We start from the raw sequence: 21,679 nt of genomic DNA, 5'->3' as shown, positions 1-21,679 counted from the left end.
GCTCATATTTTTATAAACGAAATGCAAGATTTAGTAAAAGGAAATATTTTTTATAAATAAATGGATTTACTTCTGTTTAAAATCAAAGCTTTCAAAATAAATTTTAGCTATATTTAAAAATAAACTCATTTTTTTAAAAAGTAAAATTCATTTTTATTTTAAAAAAAAATTATTAAGCTTTTAATACATTAATTAATATAAATAAATTTGGTATTTAATTTAAGTTGCAAATACAGAACAATATTAACATTTTAATTTATTTAAATTCAAATATCTATTACTGTTAAAAAATTAATTAAATTTATCAACTTTAACCATAAAAATGAAATTTATGAATTAAAATAACTTAGAAATTATCATTAAACAAGAAAAAAATATTTTTCTTAATTTTTCTCTTAAAAATATTTTTTTCTCTTTGTATCAGGTAATTATTTATTGAGAGTTTTTATATTATTTTTGATAATTTTACAATAATTATAAGTTTATAAGTAAAAACAATATTTTTCTAAATTATCTATTTTATAATAAAAAAAATAAAAATGAATTTTAAATTTATTTAAAATAAAAAAATGAAATAAAAAAATTTAGATTTTTTATTTAAAAATATAAAATATAATTTTTTATTAAATTCATTAGATCATAAAATAAAATAAGTTTAACATTCTAAATAGTTTTAATATTTTTTTCATTTTTTATGTATGATATTTCGAGATTCGAGCTCAGGAGGAAATAAGGTAATAACTAAGGTTAAAATATAAATTATAAAATACAAGGATTTACTTTAATACAATTAATTGAAACCTATTCAAAAATTATAATAGATAAAGCTACTTTTGCTTAGTATTAAGTATTCTATATTTTAGATTTACTAAATTATAGATTAATAATATACATTTTATATAAGTTTTCATTTAACATAGCAAATTTTTGTATAAATTTATGAAAATAAAAACAATCAGTTTTTAATGATACAATTCATAGATTTTAAAATAAACATTTCAAATATATACACAAAAGGATAATTTTCCAATAAATATTTTTATTGATCCACGATAAAAATGAAATGCAAAAGCTTAAATAAACCATTTTTTTCAATTGAGTGTATTCTTTTTTGCATTAATCTAATTTCTTATTATTATTTATTATTTCTTTTTTAAAATAATGAAAAATAATGATTATTTATTTATTCATTGTTTGATTGCTTAATTTTTATATTTTAAAGAAGAAAAACAATTAATTATTATAATATGCATTAGCTTAATTAACAAAATGGTTAAAAATTTTACATATCTATAAGAGTAAATAAGCTATAGTGTATTACTAAAAAAGAATAGTAAGGAACTAAGACATTTTCTTGAAATTGTGTGTTTTTTTAATAAATTAAAAAATGATAAAATTCATTAATACTTTTATTAATTTTGTCTATTTTAACTCTTAAGTTATATAAAATTAATAATATTGAACAATTAAAAATATTAAATTATTAATTAAATGTGAGTTCGAAATACAATTTTATAATATTAATACTAAATTAATTATGTTTATAATCATTATTAAATCAGAGATACTTTTTGAAACTTATATTTTCTTACTCGAAATTAAATTAAACATTAATTTTTCAAGTTATAAATTGCATCAATCGAATTTTATTTTATTTTTTATTAATTTGTTTATTGGCAATTTTTCTAAGACTGTAAAAATCAAAATAGAAGAATTTCCTATTTTTATCTTCTAACTGAGTATAAAAATATATTTATTTACTTTTTTTTTTCTAATTTACTCAAAAATAGTAAATAAAAATATATTTATTTAATTTAAATAAAAATTATTTTTTAAGATATAAGTAATTAAAATCTTTTTTAATTGTTGTATTAAGTTTATATTTTTATAATCTGTTTAAATAGATAATTGCTTTAATAGGTGTTTATATTAAGAAACATAATTAAAGGAGAAAAAACCTAAAAATAGAATGAGAAATATAAAGTTATTTATTTTAAATAATAGAAAGTCTGTATTACAAAAATGAACAAAATAAAAGAAAATAAAAACTAATATTAATTTTTATTTCTTGTAATTAATTATTTATCAAAGATATAGACTACATAGATAAAATGTTGAATGAAGCTAGTCTAATTTAGTTTAAAGTAGAATTATAGAATGTAAAATAAAAATTAATTTTATTGAGAACATAATTATACTCTATGAATTAATTGTAGTAATTTTAATTTCAATTACATTTTTTCATATGTATTTTTGTTAGTTGATATAATAATAAAATAGTTACATATTTTAAACTATGCGTAATATGTTAGAAAACTATCTAAATTATTGTGATATTTATCACTTAATTAAAAAATTAAATACATATAAAATATAGAAAATTTTTTTGTTCAAATTTAAGAGTTTCATAAAACACCACAAGAATATTATCTAAAAAATACCAATCTTTTTTATTATTTTATACTTAGTTAATTTCATGAAATAGGTAGTCTTGAAAATATTGTCTATAAATAGTATATTTTAATGAGATAGAAAATTTCAAAATTATTTTTTTTTATTTGAAATAAGAATATTAAAACAGTTAAAGTACCATGCACAATAAAAGTGTTATGAATGAGCAATAGTTTTGTTTTTAAAATGATGAATGTTTATTATCATTAATAATTTATTAAATGGGATTTATGGGTTATAGAAATCTTTCGATGAATAAAAATACAAATTCGAGTGCAAATGAATCAATATTTTTATATCAAAATGTATGTTACAAAAGATTGATATTAATTATCATTCATTATTTTATATCGAAATCAAACCAAATAACAATTTCTTATAGTGTTAGTAAAGCCAAACGGGAAGGAGATTATCTTAATAAAACCAAATATTTGTAAACAATTTAAGTTATTAAAGTCATTAATTAATGTTTTAGTTCAAGTTAAATTCGTGATGATGTTTGTTCAAATCTAATAATTTATTAATTAATAATTAAATTATATACAAACTAACTAACTAACAACATTATTCTGATAACTCAATAAAAGTAGAGTAAAAAGAGAAAGAAAAATGGACATAAAGAAGATAGGTACCATAGCTTATATGATAGTTATGGTTTTCTATGGGCTATTCACATTAATTCTAAGGTATATCTTAAAACTTTGCCATTTGGTTTACGATTTAAATCTTAAATTTAAAAAGATCTTTTCTTTATGAATGAATGAATAAAAACATTAAAATAAATTTTTTATAAATTAGTATTTAAGCGTATACAAAGTTTACTGATACAACCTAGTATTATGATAATATTGTTTCTAACTTATAGTAAATTCCTATAGTTGATGTAAAAAGCAAGTCAACATAGAATTGCGACTCCGGTTATACCTCTTTGTTTAATTGGAATTGGGGAGGTATGTCCAATGGTTGTGATTGCACTAAAGCAACTAACGCAAGTATTTAGAAGAGGATGTATCGTGGTACCTGCTCAGCTAATTACACTAATTATGGTTGTACATAAGCTCCTGGTATTAATGCCTAACCTTTTAACTATTTTGAAGGTAATTTAAAAATAAATAAATCTTTCTAATTTTATTATTATTACCCCAAAAATATAACTCAAAATTACTAACTTAAACTTAATATAAAATAAGGACCTGCAAACACTAAAATGAATGTATGTATATAAAGAGGTTCAAGCTAATACGCATATTATAAGGTTGCCGATTAGCAGAAAGGAGTTTCATGTGTAGGTAAAAAGCTATGCGGTAACTTAGCATATCCTAAAAGTGTTTTTTGTGTAGCTTTAACTGATCCTTGCCCAGTTTATGATATATAAGTTTCTTCTACTTAATTTGATTCTAGATTTGTTGGATATAAAGTAACTAACCTTCCTAATGGCAATTATCTTTATTATGATAATCTTGGTGCAACTGCTACAAAAGAGCCTTTGAGTGAACTTAGACTAACATAAGGAGGAGGAGTTTGTCAATTAATAAATACTTAGAGTAAAATTGGATATTTGTAATTTTCATCGAAATTAAAATTGTAATTATTATATAAAAATAGAGAATCTCCCTTCTGGATAATAAGATTATGTCTTAACTATTTCAAATAGAACATCATGCTCTTCATTTGATCCCACATTTGTCTAAAATGGATTCTCTGTAAAACAAACATCAATATTTTCACAAACTCATTTATTTATTTTATAAATAGATACCAGAAAATAGATATTTTATGTTAAATATGAATCCAACTGATTATACAACTCTGACTAATTATCCAGGAATTTAAATCCCAAGCTCAACTTCTCCATTTAATACCTTCCAAAGAAACTATTTATCATGGAATATTCCAAACAGAAATTTAGTAAAATAATTAATAATTAAATATTTTTTGTAAAATTATTTTTTTTAGATGAAAGATTTTGTGGATGCTTCAAGCTCTCTAAATGATTTAAAAAGTGCTTAATTAGTTGTAATGATTATCAACATATTTGTTTGCATAATGGTATCTATTATCCTTACTGTTTCAGAAGTATATAATCTTATGGGCAAAGATGTTCCTTGTATTGATGGTTAAGGAGACGAAGAATAGGCTAAAATAAAAAAAACAAAAAAAATACTATCTTATGGAGGAAAAATTTTGCAAATTCCTGTAATAAATTAATTTAAAAACTATTCTAAATAAAAATATTTTATGAAATTTATTCAACTTAAATTAAAATTCATTTTATAAAATAGTTTCTCCTTTGGGCATTCATAGTCTCAGCTCAAAAAAAAGGTATTATTTCATAGGTTGCTGATGCTGCACCAATGGATCCCACATTTAACTCATAAATATCTTCATTTTCAACTTAATTAGAAGATTAAGTTTACAAAAAGAATTTAGCTGCCCTTATTGTGCTTGGACTTACCATCTTATTAGACATACTTTTGTTTTTGAAGTCTAAATATTGTTCTAAAAAGGAAGTTAATTCTTAGGTTGAACCTGCTAAACTTAATATGAATGATGAATAGAAACCAGTAAATTAAAGCTAATTCCCTATGCAATCATAACCATAATATTCTAATATACCTATGCAAAGTGTATAACCTGGTGTAAATTAAGGTTATACTACTCCATTACCAGTTACTTAATAACCTAGCTATGTTTAGTAATAACCAGTATATGTATAGCCTGTATAACAATAACAACCAGTATATGTATAACCTATATAATAATAACCAGTATACGTCTAGCCTGTGTAATAATAATAAGTTTACGTTTAACCAGTGCAATACGTTTAACCTGCTTAACAAGTAGTCTTCGTATAGCCAACTTAATAACCTTAAAATTATTATTGAAAAAAATAATTATGCTAAAAAAATAATTACTCATTATTTTATTCTAAGTATTTTTTCTAATTAGATACATCAGTAATAAAAAGAGAAAATAAAATTAAATATTTTATTTAACTAAAAGTATTATCTTTATACATAACTAACTATTTGGTAAAATATAAATTAATTGTAAATAGAGGAAATCATAAATTAACAATTTGCTTTATTTTAATTTATATAATTACTTTAAGTTGCGATTAGCTTTTTTTTCGTAGCTATTTATTATTAGTTTTTGGTTGATTTCTTAATACTTTTAATCATTCTAAATAATTCTTTCTCTTAAAATATCATATTCTTAACTTTATTGAGCTCAAAATTTTATAAAAATAATAAAATATACTAAAAATATAAGATATTTTAAATACTGCAATAATTACGAGAAAATGCACGATTGAACTTTCTATTTTACTATGTTTAGCACTTATAAAATTGAAGTTCATTTAAGGCAATGTGGTATGATAATCATCATTTAAAAGATTTTAAACAGTAAATACCTTTAAAAATTATAAGTTGACTGAAATATTATTAAAAATTTAGCTAATTTTTATATGAAATAATTAAATATGCAATTAATTTTGATATTTTTTGTATTTTATAAAATATTACATTTTTTCATGTGCTCAAATAATTTAAAAATACTTTATTGTTTGCTTAATAATTTATGTAATATTAAATTTTGATTTGATTCCAATTTAACAGCATTTACTGTATCTGTTTTGCATGGTAATATGTAAAAGTAAAATAAGTAATTAAAAAGAACTAAGTCTTAAAAAACCGACTTTGCTATTACTAAAATATAAAATTGCTTTAAAATTATCAAATAAAAAAATAACTATTACTGATGAGTGTAAAAAAAAATTAATAAATACATGAAAAACAAAATGTTAGTTTCATATGGAAAAGAAACTATCTTGTGTAAAATATAAATACTCTAGATTGATTAGATATTTATAAAAATATAAATAACTGTTTTTAAGCATTTTTAAATTTTATAGGTAATATATTAAAAATATTAAACTTTAAAAATCTATCTAAATTTAAGAGGTTATTAATACATACATAGATAATATTAGATATAAATTTAACTTTTAATTTTTCTCTCATTTAGATTGTTAGCTAGTACATTTATTTGATAGAAAAATAAAAGCGTTATAAATTTCGTAGCAGCATGCCTTTTCAAATAATATTAACTATACCTAAATTTGTTTTGAGTTCAATTTAATTAATATTAAGAAGTTAAAATAAGTAAATATTAATTAGTTCTAATTAAGAAAGTAAAATTAGAAATCTTATGATCATAATTTAAGAAGAAATCATCTGTATGATTTATTTATCTATTTTAATATGATATTTTAATTATTCCTAAAAAAGGAACTATTTGAAACGCTTTATTATTAAATATAATATGCATGCGTAAAATACTTCAAGCTCAATGGTATTTTGCATGTGAAAAAATAAATAAACTAAGTTAAATTATTAGATTTATATTATTGAATATTTATTTCATCAAAATGTAATAAAACTAAAAAAATTAATTGGTAATAATAGTTTTAGATCTAATTAATTTAATGCTACTGTAAATTTGGAAGGAGTTATTTTTGTTTAGCTTAGTGATAGTAATGATTATAAAGTTCTGTGTGGTGAAAGTGATTGCTTAATTTCTGGTTCTGATTAAAAACTTTAAGTTTTAGTAAAATTTATAAATAATTAAATTGTAAATAATTAAAAAAAGTACAACAAAAATCTGAAAAATAATCTAAATTAAAAAAAAGGAAGAAATAAAATGGATCTCAAAAAAATAGGTACCATTGCTTATATGATATTGATGGTTTTCTATGGCCTATTTACATTAATTGTTAGGTATTTTTCATTTTCTACTACTTTGAATTTATTTTGAACTCAATTAATTACCCGTTTTGTTAAAAAAACATTTAAAATAGTATTTAGGCATATACTAAGTTCACTGATACAAGCTAGCTTTATGACAACATAGTCTCTAACTTAAAAGAAGTCCCTATTGTAGATATTTAAAGCAAGTAAGACTTAAATTGTGATTCTAACTATACCTCTTTGTTCAATTGGAATTGGGGAGGTATGAGTGATGGTTGTGATTGTACTTATGCAAACACTACTGAAATATCAAAGACCATGTACCGTGGCCATTGTTCAGCTAATTATACAAGCTATGGATGCTACAATACAACTGGAATAAATGCCACAACATTCAACTTTTTTGAAGGTAATTTGAAATTAAATCTTTATAATAAATTTTACTATCAAAAACAAATAATCAAAAAGGACCATCAAATGTTAGAATGAATGTATGCGTAAAGAGAGGTTTAAGCAAATACGCTTATTACAAGGTTGCAGATTAATAAAAAGGAGAATCATGTGTAGGCTAAAAGTTGTGTGGTAATTTATAGTATCCTAAAAGTGTTTTCTGTGTTTCAAAAGACGACCCTTGCCCAATTTATGATATTTAAGTTTCTTCTGCTTCATCTGATCCAAGTTACGTTGGATATTCAAAGATTTCTTTACCTAATGGCAAATATCTTTATTATGATAATATTGGGGCCAGCGCAACAAAAGAGCCTTTGAGTGAACTTAGATTAACCTAGGGTGCAGGAGTTTGCCAAATTTACAATACTTAAAGTAAAATTAAAATTGTATAATTTAAAAATAATCAATTAAAAATTATTTTATATAAAAGAAAATCTTCCAAATGGATAATCAGAATATATTCTTAGTATTTAAGGTAGATCCTCATGTTCTTAATTTGATCCTACATTTATTTAAAATGGATTCTCAGTAAAATATAAAATATTTGCAAAAATTTTGTTTATTTATAATTAAATGTTTTTAATTAATAGATCCCTGAAAATAGATATTTTATTATGAATATGAATTCAAGCGATTATAAGATTCTCTCAAACTATTCAGGAATTCAAATTCCTAGCTCAACTGCTCCATTTAACACTTATCAAAGAAATTACTTATCATGGAGTATCCCTAAAAGAAATTTAGTAAAATAAATTAAAATTAATTTGTTGTAATTAAAATTATTTTTTTTTTTAGATGAAAGGTTTTGTTGATGCCTCAAATTCTTTAACTGATCTAAAAAATGCTTAATTAGTAGTTATGATTATCAATATATTTGTATGCATTATGGTATCTATCGTTCTTAATATTTCTGAAGTTTATAATCTTATGGGCAAAGATGTTCCTTGCTTCGAAGGTTCTAGAGATGAAGAATCAGCTAAGATTAAAAAAACCAAAACAATATTATCTTATGGCGGAAAATTATTGCAAGTTCCTGTAATTTATTCTTCAAATAATTCATTTAAAAATTAATTATTTCACTTAATTAACCGATTTTTTAAATAAATAAATTAGTTCCTTCTCTGGGCATTCATTGTATCAGCTCAAAAAAAGGATGTTATCTCTGAAGTTGCAAATGCTGCTCCTATGGATCCTATTTTCAACTCATAAATTTTAGCATTTTCTACACAATTAGAAGATTAAGTATACAAAAAGAATCTTTCTGCTCTTATTGTGCTTGCAATTACCCTCTTTATAGATGTAGTTTTAATTTTAAAGGCTTTATGCTTTAAAAATAAAACTCCTAACTCTCAATAAGAGCCTGCTAAACCTAACATGGATGAGGAATAGAATCCAGTTAATCAAAATTAATATCCAGGATAACCTTTACCTTAACCTTAATATACCAATATATAAATGTAAAATATTCAACCCGTAGGTCAAGCTTAATTTTAAGGTACTTATTAGGATTTGCCAAATTATGGTTATCCTGCTGCATAACCAGTAATCTAGCAACCTGGTTATGTTTAATAGCATAATTAATAACCAATGTATGCCTAAACAGTATACCCATAGTAAGCAAACGCTTACCCTTAATCTGGATATTAATAAGGACCATACATCTAACCAGTATAACAAAATTAATAATATACTTATCCTGTATAATAATAACAATAATATGCCTATCCTATTTAAGAATAATAAGTATATGCTTAGATATAGGATTAAGAATAACAACTTTAGCCCGTTTAATATGTTCAACCAATTTAATAAGAAGGTTTTGTGTAGCCTACAGAATAACCTTAAAATTTTTAATGAAAGAAAATACAATTTTCAAATAGCAGTCTTTTATTAATTAAAAGTGTTGAATTGAAAATATTCTAACAAAAATAAATTACAAATTATGAATAGAAAAATATATTCTTTTATTTTTAATTTTTGTATTACTTGTGTAAAAGTAAATTTAAATTATTTTCTGAGCTTAAAACCCAATTAAAAAGTTTTTTTTTAAGGTCTTGTTCAAATATTTTAATTTGTCTTTTATGTTTAATATTTAAGCAAAATATATAAAGTAACATAAGTTTATATTTATTTATTTCAGTTTTATTTTTAATTTTTTATCATTTTATTTATTAATTAAAATTTAGAAATTTTAATTTTTATATAAAATAAAGATAATTATTTGTATTTCTTTAGCTAGTAATCTGTATATTTCATAGTAAATTTTCATTTAAATTTATCAATATATTATATAAAAATATCGCAATCTTCTACAAACCTTATTGCTAATAATCAAAATTTTTCTTTTTGAAAATTCTTAAATTAAGACCCTTATAAAGGGCTTTAAACAGAGTAGAGGCGTGCCTTAATATTTGAACGTTTAAAGTATATTTATTAATATTTATTTAACATTATTTAATTTATTAAAAATAAACTATTAAATTTTCAAAATATTTTTATAGTTCATACAAATCTTTTAATTTTTGATGTTTTCTTTAGAATTAAAAAATTTTGTATATTTTGATAAGAAATTATTAAGATTAGTTGTCCACTTATTACAATGAGAAGTAAAAAGAATATAGTTGAGGAAGATTACATTTCTTTTCACAAAGATTTAAGCAATAAAATGTCTGAAAAAATATTGCATTTCGAACCTAAATTTAGAATTAAGTTATGCGCTATGTTATATCATCATAAATAGAAATAAAATCTTGATAAAGATTTACATAATGAGCTTTTAAAGTTGAAAAGGAATTATGAAAAGAAGACATATGAAATAATTAAATAGATGAATGTAAACCTATTATATAAATATGACATTAGTTTATATTTAAAATAAATTTTAAACAGTCTTTAATAAAAGAAGAAGGAACTATTATTTTGAATGATTTCTCTGATATTTCTGATCATTTTACAATGCCTGGAGATCCTAATTATTTAGAGCCACTTGCTTACCCAAAAATATAAAAATATTGGTCTAGTTGCATACAAAACTGCACAATTTTATAGCATTAATTTACTAAAAAAGATTAAGATATAGCACAATGCTTAGAAACTGTAACTTTTACATAATAAACCCATCAAAATTTATATAAATTAATCATATTTTATATTTTTTTAATATGATTTAATTTTAAAAGATAGAAATTTCAAGAGAAGAAACTAAAACAACTAAATCGTTTACTTTATCATTTTAATTCTCTTAAGATTAGAAATATTTTACAAATTCATTTGTTTAAGTGACTTTTTATCTGATTGATTCAGTAAATGCTTACAGATAAGAGTCAAATGCTGAATTCAAAATCAAAACAGGCAATAAAGAAACAGCTACAACAGGAATATTTCTTTAACTATTTTAAAACGTCAATTTAGAAGAGGGTCTCAATAAGGTAAATTTTATGTTTGCCCCTAAAAACATTCTAATATAATTTGAAATAAATAAAGATATCTGATGCTCATGATCTTTGCACAAAACTTGGGAGAAGTTATGAAATAGCTCTAATTTTTAAGGATGAGCTAATACCTTACTCTTTAGAATATTATTTAAATGCAAGGACTCCGAATTTAAAATAGGAAATGCTTGAAAAACAACTTATGGAATAATATTAAGAAAAGAAAAAGATTAAATCGAAATTTGTTCAACAATAACAAGAAGAAGCCGATGAAGAATTAGCTGATGAGTAATATTTAGAAGATAATCAATGTAAATAATAATGAAAGTATGAAATGAGCCTATTAATGAATGAAATAAATGATAGTTGCACTACTATTAATGAAATAAATTAACAAAAATGAATTCATATAAATACTTATAATGATAAAAAAATATTCTTACACAAATTAATTTAAATTATAAAAACATAACTTATATTATAATATGTAATCAATTTATTTATTTTATGTCTTGAAACAGTAATTTAGATAAAACCTTTTTAAAGCTAAATTAAGATGTAAATGTTTTTTTAAAATGAATATGTTATTGTATTCACTTCACTGATTTGATTGAAGTTGTATGAAAAGAAAGTAAATACGTGTAGAAATTAATTAAAATTCTTTAAGGAGATATAAGTCAGATTAATAATATTCCTTAAACGTAATTTAACTATTGAGAAAAGTTTATTAATGCATTGAATAGAAATAATCAATATCTTTCTTCAAAAAATTAAGCTTCATTTAAAAATACATTAATAAACAAGTAAAATAATAAATATAGCTTTAAAAAATGATGAAATAAGAAGACATGATAATCAAGGCTAAAACCTGGAAGACAGTTTATCCTCATTATCTCGACTCTACTCTTTCATAACAAGAAGGTAGAATATATTAATCAAAATTTTTTTATTTTGAGCATTTAACTAAACATCAATATCAATTAATATAAGGACGTCGTGTATCTAAAGCAGTAGGAGTTCCTAATATCACTATTATGGAAATGGCTAAGGCATTAGAAAAAGTTAAGGTACCAGTTGTTGTTGAAGTGCATAAGGTAATAGCTTTTTAAATAAATAAAGAAAGTTAAACAAGCGCTTAATCTTATTTTTATTTAGTCATATCCTAGAGAAACAATGATTAAAGGAAGAGTGAAAGTAATGCTTTTTGATGATAGCAATAAGCTAGTAAATCCATCAGTACCTTCAAGTATATCATTTTATTAAATAATATAGTACTATAAATAAATATAATTGTGCTTAATAGCAAAAGATTCTTTTGCACAAATAAAATTGTAAACTCATTTATAAAAATATAAATAGAAAAGGTACTTTATGCTAAGATATGCGAATATGTTAAATAATTAGATGATAGAATTAAAAATCCAAATGGAAAGCCCCATCCTTTTAAATTAGATTAAATTTCAAAAATGGAAGAGGAAAAAAAAGAAGTTCCTGTTGTTTAGAAATAAGAAAAGGGTAAATCAAAAAAGGGAAAAAAATGAAAAAAAAAATGTATTTATCATAAATAAGTGTATAGTTACTATTTAATTTATATAAATTGTAAATAGATTAAATACTTTAAAAATTTTTATAGTTTTTCTATTTTAATTTATATACTAGCCTGTCTAATACTCAATTTATATTGATTATTACAAATATGAAAATAATATTTTATCAAATATAGTATTTAAAAATCTTATTGAAATCATTTAATAGACATTCCTTATTCTAAATAGTTTAGTTAAAAATTAACTTACTTAGAGTTATCAAAATGGATTATAACCTTTGGATAAAACATCTCAAATTTTTGCATGAAAGAAATTTCATATAAACTCTAAAATAGGCTTATTTGTTTATTTCAACTCTCAATGCTGCCTGTATATAATATCTTTGAAGAAATTTCTTATTAAAATATACTCTATTATTCGAAATTGAGTTTTAAATTTATTAAACAGTTAAAAATTAATGCTAAACTTATAAAGATTTTAATGTAGATTATAATATTATTATATTCAAATGCATTTTATAATTTTTATTTTATTTTATGAATTCTTTTTTTGATTAGATTTTATAATCCATTAGAATTTAAGAACCTTAAGCTTAAAATAATACTTTACAAATTTAATTAAATAGTTAAAATAAAAATGTTAAAAAACTGAAGATTACGTATGTGTGTACATCTTTTTTAGTTAAATAAAACTGTAATAAAGAAAAATAAATTGCATTTCAAGCTAAAATATCATTTAAAAACTAAAATACTTAAAATTAAAAAATAGATTTTTAATTTGATTAAATTGTATAAATTTAATTTTAGAAATGCTTTGCTTATTGATTTTTGTAATACATTTCTAACGAACCATTCAAAATAAGGCAATCAAAATTTAATTGTTTAATAAATTATTAAATATTTTGTGATCAATAGTTGATTTGCATAAATAATAACCAAAATAGGTATTTCTTTCTTTAATAAGTAAAAATGAGCATTAATGCAGAAAGAAGCAGAGAAATTGCTGGCGGAAATTCTAGAAATTCCACAGATTTAGAGTCATATTAAAAAGCTAACACTATAAATTCGATATCTAACAACGCAAATCTAAAAGATTTTAATTAGAGTTTCAAAATTAGAGAATTCGAGTGGTTTGAGGTAGAAACTAAAATAAGGAAATTTGTGAATGAGTTACTACAACCAACGATTAAAAAAATATCAATAGATAAAAAGATGCTTGATGATATAAATGATAAAATAGACAAAAATAATGATTCAGTAAAATGTCTTCATGATATTATTCATTACAATAATGATGGTGTTAAAGTCATAGATAATATATATTAAAAAATAGCTACCACAAACTCAAATTTAGAAATTCTCAATAATAAACATAATTAATAATAAGAAAGGATACTGTAGTTCGAATAGAATTTACTAAAAGATTTTCAGCACATAAAAGATGAAATGAGAGAAGTTCACAAATGTATGAAATATTTATTTTATTTGATAAACTAAATATTTATATTAGAACTAAAAAGAATGAATAATAATTACCTTCTTTTAGTAATGTCTTTTTTAATATTTCATTATAGCTAGAGATAAATTTTAAGAAGATAAGAATAGTTTAATTGAATATTTTGAGAGCTTTAAAAAGAACACTCAGGATATTATCAGCTCTTTAAATAAAGAAATTACTACTTCCTCATAGTGGACTAAGCAAGAGTTCTCTAAAAGTTGGGAGCATATTTTGAAGATCGATCACTAAACTAACTAAAACACACAAGAAATATAAATTCACAATTCAAAAATTAATGAAATTTTTGAGAAATTAACATAAATTAATTTAGTAAATTTTAACTTAGTTTTTAAAAATATAAAAAAAATATTTAAGATTGTAATTATTTTAATTTTTATCTTTTAACTGAATAAAGAAAAACTCAAACTTTGAGCAGAGTATGGAATAAGCTAATAAAGCTATATCAATAATGTAAAACAATATAAATACAGCCAAGAAACTTACTAACAAAATTGAAGAACTAATGAATAAAGTAATTATTTTGAGGAGTTCACACATTTATTTTTTAGTATTTCTTTTAAAAAAAAGTTTAAAATGGTTGAAAATTATATTGAAAAATACAGTTCTTTGTATGTCCAAGGCTAAATTTCTGATACTCTCTTCAGTGTACTTGATAAGAGCTCTAAAAGGAAACTTATTTAATATGAAGATAAAGTATAATTAAATTTATTATTATTTTTTTTAGGCTTTTATTTAAAAAATAAAGGCTTTTGCAGCGATGAATTAAGTGATTTTAAATGATGATGGTATTCCTAATTTAAACTAAAAAATTGAAGAAAGTATTAACTATTTAGAGAAAATAGTCAAGAGAAATGCTAAATATTTGTAATAAAAAAATGGCAACACTGATGACCCTTATCCATTTCCTTCTAATTAAAATGAAATCTCTATCCCTTTTGGATTTGTAGATACCTTTAGATAAAATAGTAATGGAATTGATTCTGTTGACGAAGACAATTTTAACTATGAACAAAAATCTTTAAGTCCTTTCTCAAATAACACTATCCAACCTTAAAATGTTAATATTGAAGTACGTGTTTAAAGAAATAATAGTAGTAGTAGTAATAGAAATGCAAGTAGCAGTAATAACAATAACATAGCTTCTTAAAATTAAGTTATAACTCCAGTAAATAATACAAACAACAGTAATAATAATAATAACAATACAACTATTTAAGCTTAAAATAAAGTAAATACTTAACATTCAAAGAGGTCTTCTCTTAATAGCTTAAACTCGTAGTAGAAATACGATATTAGCAATAGGTAATTTGCATAACTAAAATTAATGATTGACTTAGAAGTATAAAGAATGAAAGAAGCAATTGAAAATAAAACTACAAATTTATAGAATGGACTTCTAGAAAATGAAGAAATTATGTAAATTAATATATCTAAAATATAAGAAGAAATGGAGAAGGGTATAAATGTTCTTAAGCAGTAAAACAACAACGTCTTGCTCGAAACAGGGGTCTTAGATAAAAAAATAACAGGAATCTGGAATGAGCTGGAAAAAATAGTTAACACTTTCAATATTTTAAGTGAAACAGTTCATAAATTAATACATTTCAATACCTTAAGCAACTCGCTTGTTCTTTAAGATGAGCTCGACAAGCAAAGCATAGCTCTATATGGTTTTAGATCAAACTTTAGTGATGATCCAAAGTAACTTTAATTATCAAACTATTATTTAAATATATTTTTTCAATTTTAACTTAAATAAGAATGGTAAAAACTCTCAGAAATCCTGCAATAATGGCTTCTTCACCTGGAACTACTTCAAATGTTGCATAAAAAACCATATCAAAAGGAGCTTTCCCAAATTTAATTTTAGATCAAAACTGTATCAGCTGTAGCGGTTAATCTGCTCAAATAAATTAAGCTTTTAAAATGGCTTGTTTAGCTTATAATCCTTCTACAGTTAACATAGATGGCAGAAGCTACAAAAGAGAGGAAGTCTTAGAAGTTGCAACACGTTTATTGCAAGCAGCTCGTTAATAATATGGTCTGAAGTAAAATGTTAATGATTTTTAAGAACTCTCTTAAATTGAATCCTCCTCATAAAATGATGTGCTAGACGTATCATTAAATAGAACCGATTAAGCAAATTAAAATAACGAATAAGTCAATGAAGAAAGTAATAAGCAAGCTCCAACAAATTTTAGCAATAAAATAATTAACAATAGTGCCATAAACACATAAAATTCTGCTTTGGACAATGTAAGAACTGCAATTACTTAAAATAGCACAAGCAGCTTTTCCCATAATGGAAGATTTTATATAAATTCTTAACTTTCAAACAATGATTAGTAGTAATTTAGAACAAACTATGCTAATACCTCACAGAACAATGCTTCATTTTTAAATTAACAAAGTAAAATTTAAAACATACTTCCTTAGCTAGAAGGATTAAAGCCTAGATCTAGAGCAATTTCTAAAAACAAATCAATTTAAAATAATTAATAAAGAATAGGCTCTTCATAAAGAAGAGAGCATACACATCATTGAAGTGTATTTTTATATTTAAATGAAGCTTATATTTAAGATAAAACTAAGTTATTATTATTATTTAAACTGTTATCATTTATTTATCAGATTATTTTATATTCTTTAAAACTATTAAAAACAAACATGCAACAATTGATTTAAAATATTTTGAGAGTTTTATATTTATTTTTCTATATTAAAATAATAATAATACTATTTAAAACATTTATTATGTATTTATATCAAAATTAATTAATTAGTTATTTATTTATTTAACTTCATTATCATACAAGTCTTTCTGCTAAGTTTTAGAAAGGTAGATCTATGTTGGTATTACGTGCTGAAGAAACTTCAAAAAATTATAAATTAAGTTTCTTTGCTAAGTCTCTTGCTTGTTGAGGATCTACTTATCTAGCACCACTTAAATCGTTTTTAGTTGAAATTAAAACACCTTTTATATATTAATAACTGTCAATAACCTAACTAAAATATATTCATTTATTTAATCACCTTAAAGAGATTTAGAATTCTTTTGTTTGACTTTATCATACCATGTCTAAAGTTTATTGTAGCTTTCTTAGCTTGTGCAATCATAAACTAAAACTAAAAGATCTGCTTGTCCTAGCTATTAAAAAGAAGAGTTTTTAAAATATTGTTTTGCTAACTTTTTAATATTTTTACTAACTCAGATGTGATCGATTAGTAGCAGTCTTATCCACTAATATCAAAAAAGAAAAGCTCTACATCTTTATCTTTTTCAGGAAAAGGAATGATTTTGGAAGAAACTTCTGCAGCTTAAGTCTGTTTAATAAATAATTTAAGTTAATTTGATATAAGTAAACTTTATCATTTTAATGCAAATATTTATGTACCATATTATAATCTTTCAAGAAGGTTTAACCATTAGTTGTATACATTTATATTAAAGTTGTTTTGCCACAAGCAGCATCACCTAAATTTTATAGAAAAAGATGGATTCTTAATAAAAATCTCACTATTGAAAGATTATTGAATGAATGAATGAATGTATTCTAACCTACAACTAAAACTTTTGCTTTTATTTTCTTCATTTATTTGATAGATATTTTTAAGAATGAATGAATGAACAAATATTTTAAATTTGATTAAAAATTTAATTAATTATTTATTTATTTTAAATAATAGTTGAATCAAATATTAATTGAAATTTTTTCTATTTATCAAAAGTTATTTATTATTTTTGATTTTTAAAATTACAAATGCGATTTAATGATTGATTTCAAACTTTATATTATCATCAAATAGGTTTGTATTTGTTTGGCTTGTTCTGGCTTTATTACTGAAATAAATAAGTATATTTTTTGTAACATTTATAAACCTAATAAAATACAATAGATATTTAATCATTTTTTTATATGATTTTTTAGAGAAAATATACAGAAATTCTTTTAAGTAAACTTTAAATATAAAATATTAAAAAATATATTTCAATAAAATGATTGATTCTTTGTTTGTCTCAACAAAATAATTCATTTTTATAAAATTTTTATTCAATTTTTTTATTATTAATGCATGTAATGAACTTGAATATTTGAATATGGTTTTTTACAAACTTTAAAATTATTCACAAATTTATATAGAAAAAAATGTTTTTATTGATTAAGATATTTTATAGTTTTAATTAAAAATATATTTAATAGTATTATTGAAATAGAATTCATATTTTATCGCTTTATTATCAGCCATATAATTTCCCCATGGCTCTTTGGTTTAAGAGGATTTCTTAAAAGAGATCATCAACCGTAAGTTCATCTTAACCTTTTAAATTTTAGTTTGCCCATGCTGGAAGATAATCAGAGTCTGCTCTTAATTTCTAATTTATTTAAGTTATCAAAAGTTATTATCATTTAAAAAAAGAAAGAAAAGTTTACTGTATCAGCGAGGATTATAGTGCAGTAATCTGTTGTGTGAGTATATACACTCTTTATACATTAAGTTACTTTTGTCATAGAATCCAAGGTGTAAAAATCTTCTTCTTCTAAACCATAGATTTTTTTATCATGAGAAATATATTAATAGAATTCTTGTCTTTTTGGATAACCAAGGATTAAAACAGCTCTAGCACAGTGATCTTAGAATTCAAGATGCCTGCTAGCCCATCCGTTTGCAACACAAAAAAAGAAAGAACCTTATCCGTTATCACAATTTGTTTTATAATAATTAAATGCCTTTTTTTTATAAATATGTTTAGCTTATTTTAAGTTAAATTTGAATTTACTTCCTTAGTTTTTTCAGGTGAAAAAGGAGATTCAAAGTAAACAGGTCTCTTTGAAAGTATATCATCAACTTTTTCTTTAATAAATCTGAAAAATACTGCTATGTTTGGTAGATATACTACAATACCATCAGGAGTAAATTCAGATACTCTATTTATTATATTTACATAGTTTCTTAATTGTAGAGGAGAGTGTTCAATTTTTTGTGATTAGAATGTTGATTAGTCATTCCATTTTGTAAAAAACATAGGTTTACAGTTGAATTTAACTCTATCCTCTAAATCAAATCTTGGAAAGAAATTCTATCTTAGATTTGCTAGTTTTTGCAAACCTAATACTGTTGTTGTACGCATTTAATTTTTTTATAAAATGCAGTCTGAAGTCAATATGTAATTAGAGGAGGTGTCAAAAATACGCTTTGAAAAATTTTTTATTTGAGAAGGGGTGCAAGTTAGAATAGGATAGTAAATAGCTTCCTTTAAGTATTCAGGATGATCTTAGAAGAAGACTCTTAAAGGATAGTCATTTGACTAGTAATACAAATTAAAGAAATACAAGAAGTCACCTATTATATAAAGACTTTAAAATGTATCATCCTTCTCTTAGCTGTTTTCTGGGTATATGTATTTGAACATATATGAAAGTAATTCATCAATTACAAGTCTAATTAATTATTTTATTCATTTTATATTAAATGAAATAATAAAATAAATTAATAAAATACCTTAATTTAATTTTCATCGGATATAAGTTTTTCAAATTTTGCAAATCTTCTTTGGGTATTTTTTCATTTACCAAGATTGGAGCACTTGCATGGTGAGCATTATTAAAATTATTTTATCTATCTAAATCATTTCTAAAAAATATCAAATTATTATTTTAAAAAGCTAAATTTTACAATTATACTACTTTTTCTTATTGAAATGATTTTCAAACCATTAATTTAACTCAAGAGAAACATTTTGCAAAAATTCTACCAATAATATCGGATGCTTTACGTATGCAGGAAATTATTGAGGCTTTTCTTGAGCGCCATTCTTATTAGTTTAAAAATCAATTACTAAATAAAAAAATTATTTAAATTGTTCCTTACTTCTTGGTCATTTACTGCTTTTAACATTTATTTTTCTAATTTAGACATTAAGTCATTGTAATCCTTTTTAAAAAAGTCTGTGACTTTGTTGTTTTTTACTAATTCGTTTTTTTTTACTAACTCTACTTGCTCATAAATAACCTATTTTAGCTACCTGCATTTATTTACAGCTTAATGGATGACCTGCTGCTCGATGTTAAATCTAATTTTATTTATTAATAGAATGAAAATGAATTCCATAAAATATATTTTTAAAAGTTACGTATTGTAGGTTTAGATATCTTCATAAAGGTATTAAGACTAGTCAACAAATAGAAATGTGCCTTTATTTTCTTTGTTTTGTTGCATAGGAATAAATTAATATATATCTTATTGTTTGTCTTCATCTTTAAATATATTCTTATGTTCGCATATTATAATGTCTGCATCTTTAATAAGTTCATTTTAGGCAAAATAAGAACAAAATCCTTTCATTTTACCCTCTTATACTAATTTATTTTAATCGTATATACCCTTTCGATTGCTAAGTTCGCTCTTATTTATACAAAAAAAGATAGGATTTAACAAGATGTTAGGTTCATTATTAATATATTTTTTTACTTTAACAATATTTCTGAATTCTTCGTAAAATTTACATTTATTTGTATCAACTTTTCTTTTATATTTACAAAATATTTCCTCATCATATTTATCCTCTCTAGTTGGTTCAATGCAAAGATTTCTTTTATTTGAAACCTTTAAAATAAGTAATTTTTCTTTAATTTCTGGGTATTTTTCAGCTAGTTGAGTCGCCTTTTCAAAATATTAAGTTGTATCTTAGCTTCTCTAGCAGCATATTACTATCTTTTTATAATTTTATAAATAAATTTTGGTTTACTTTAATGTTTTAAGAAAAAAATAAATGCTTTTTTAGCAAAAAAATTATTTAGCTTTAATTCTAAATTATAGCTAGAGAAAACATCTTTTTGCAAAAGAGCATAGGTGATAAAAAAGATGGATACCTTTTTGTAATTCTCAGGATATTATATTTTGAAATTTAGTAATATCCTCAATGTACTATCAATTTTTTCTTCAGTCCTAACTATTTCTATCATTTATGGCATCTATATTTTAATTAATTGTTTATCATGAGAGGATGAATTGAATGAAATACGTTTTTTTCTATGCAGTCTTAGAGTTCTTTCATATAATTTCTCTAATTATCAGACTTATCAACAAAGAGTTCCTCTTAAAGAGATTTAGTAGTTTCTATCTCCATATTTTACTTATATTGTCAATATTCTATTTTATGCTAATATCAATCTTTTCTTTAATTCAAGATATTTATTCTAGATGTAATTATTTTTTTGAGACACTTAAACAAATATTTAGTTTGTATTATTTATATGATTAGCTAAGCTGAGATTTATTAATTCTAATTTTATAAAACTATTTTATTACACAATTTATAAGTCTATTTCTTTAAATTTTATATTATTAATCACTTAAAAAATTATAAAGGACATTTTCTGATTAAATGAAATATATTTTTTTTTAGAACTAAAATAAATACTTACTAAGTTTTAATTTATTTGTTGAAATTATAAATTAAAAATATTAATTGTTCTAAAAAATGATTTATTTGTTGGGAAAGATTATTTGCTATGATAGTAAGAGATAA

At 22.2% G+C, this 21,679-nt stretch overlaps 7 protein-coding genes across 7 annotated transcripts; 5 read left to right on the top strand and 2 right to left on the bottom strand. All coding sequences in view use genetic code 6, as the record gives it.

The window, feature by feature from the left end:
* Positions 1 to 3,060: 3,060 nt before the first annotated feature.
* TTHERM_00298561 (transmembrane protein, putative) lies at positions 3,061 to 5,336 on the top strand (the record flags this gene model as incomplete). The annotated part of the gene is made up of 7 exons (XM_001470963.2): positions 3,061 to 3,137; positions 3,250 to 3,548; positions 3,642 to 3,995; positions 4,057 to 4,154; positions 4,207 to 4,359; positions 4,408 to 4,647; positions 4,734 to 5,336. 7 exons carry the CDS (start codon positions 3,061 to 3,063, stop codon positions 5,334 to 5,336), a joined length of 1,824 nt encoding a protein of 607 aa, XP_001471013.2.
* A 1,753-nt stretch (positions 5,337 to 7,089) lies between these two features.
* Positions 7,090 to 9,509, top strand: TTHERM_00298550 (transmembrane protein, putative; the record flags this gene model as incomplete). Its single annotated transcript, XM_001024489.2, has 7 exons — positions 7,090 to 7,232; positions 7,313 to 7,611; positions 7,671 to 8,024; positions 8,083 to 8,180; positions 8,243 to 8,395; positions 8,448 to 8,687; positions 8,766 to 9,509. The coding sequence occupies exons 1-7, from the start codon at positions 7,156 to 7,158 to the stop codon at positions 9,507 to 9,509; spliced, it is 1,965 nt and encodes a 654-aa protein (XP_001024489.2). The 5' UTR covers positions 7,090 to 7,155.
* Positions 9,510 to 10,251: 742 nt separating this feature from the next.
* On the top strand, positions 10,252 to 11,408 carry TTHERM_00298540 (nucleosome assembly protein; the record flags this gene model as incomplete). The annotated part of the gene is made up of 4 exons (XM_001024488.3): positions 10,252 to 10,485; positions 10,542 to 10,748; positions 10,832 to 11,080; positions 11,136 to 11,408. 4 exons carry the CDS (start codon positions 10,252 to 10,254, stop codon positions 11,406 to 11,408), a joined length of 963 nt encoding a protein of 320 aa, XP_001024488.1.
* A 505-nt stretch (positions 11,409 to 11,913) lies between these two features.
* Positions 11,914 to 12,624, top strand: TTHERM_00298530 (signal recognition particle protein SRP19; the record flags this gene model as incomplete). Its single annotated transcript, XM_001024487.3, has 4 exons — positions 11,914 to 12,004; positions 12,074 to 12,177; positions 12,239 to 12,329; positions 12,443 to 12,624. 4 exons carry the CDS (start codon positions 11,914 to 11,916, stop codon positions 12,622 to 12,624), a joined length of 468 nt encoding a protein of 155 aa, XP_001024487.1.
* Positions 12,625 to 13,598: 974 nt separating this feature from the next.
* TTHERM_00298520 (hypothetical protein) lies at positions 13,599 to 16,692 on the top strand (the record flags this gene model as incomplete). The annotated part of the gene is made up of 6 exons (XM_001024486.2): positions 13,599 to 14,094; positions 14,204 to 14,457; positions 14,543 to 14,659; positions 14,716 to 14,841; positions 14,894 to 15,849; positions 15,909 to 16,692. The coding sequence occupies 6 exons, from the start codon at positions 13,599 to 13,601 to the stop codon at positions 16,690 to 16,692; spliced, it is 2,733 nt and encodes a 910-aa protein (XP_001024486.2).
* A 263-nt stretch (positions 16,693 to 16,955) lies between these two features.
* Positions 16,956 to 17,588, bottom strand: TTHERM_00298510 (Ras family small GTPase; the record flags this gene model as incomplete). The annotated part of the gene is made up of 4 exons (XM_001024485.3): positions 16,956 to 17,122; positions 17,182 to 17,296; positions 17,353 to 17,472; positions 17,544 to 17,588. 4 exons carry the CDS (start codon positions 17,586 to 17,588, stop codon positions 16,956 to 16,958), a joined length of 447 nt encoding a protein of 148 aa, XP_001024485.3.
* Positions 17,589 to 18,388: 800 nt separating this feature from the next.
* Positions 18,389 to 21,277, bottom strand: TTHERM_00298500 (helicase carboxy-terminal domain protein; the record flags this gene model as incomplete). Its single annotated transcript, XM_001024484.2, has 10 exons — positions 18,389 to 18,523; positions 18,582 to 18,878; positions 18,929 to 19,589; positions 19,651 to 19,782; positions 19,836 to 19,963; positions 20,020 to 20,221; positions 20,282 to 20,553; positions 20,620 to 20,862; positions 21,021 to 21,122; positions 21,173 to 21,277. 10 exons carry the CDS (start codon positions 21,275 to 21,277, stop codon positions 18,389 to 18,391), a joined length of 2,277 nt encoding a protein of 758 aa, XP_001024484.2.
* Between the last annotated feature and the right edge of the window lie 402 nt (positions 21,278 to 21,679).

Source organism: Tetrahymena thermophila (assembly GCF_000189635.1).
Source record: "Tetrahymena thermophila SB210 genomic scaffold scf_8254379, whole genome shotgun sequence".
In the NCBI taxonomy this organism is placed as follows: Eukaryota; Ciliophora; class Oligohymenophorea; order Hymenostomatida; family Tetrahymenidae; genus Tetrahymena; species Tetrahymena thermophila.
This window is presented reverse-complemented; position numbering and strand designations above follow the sequence as displayed.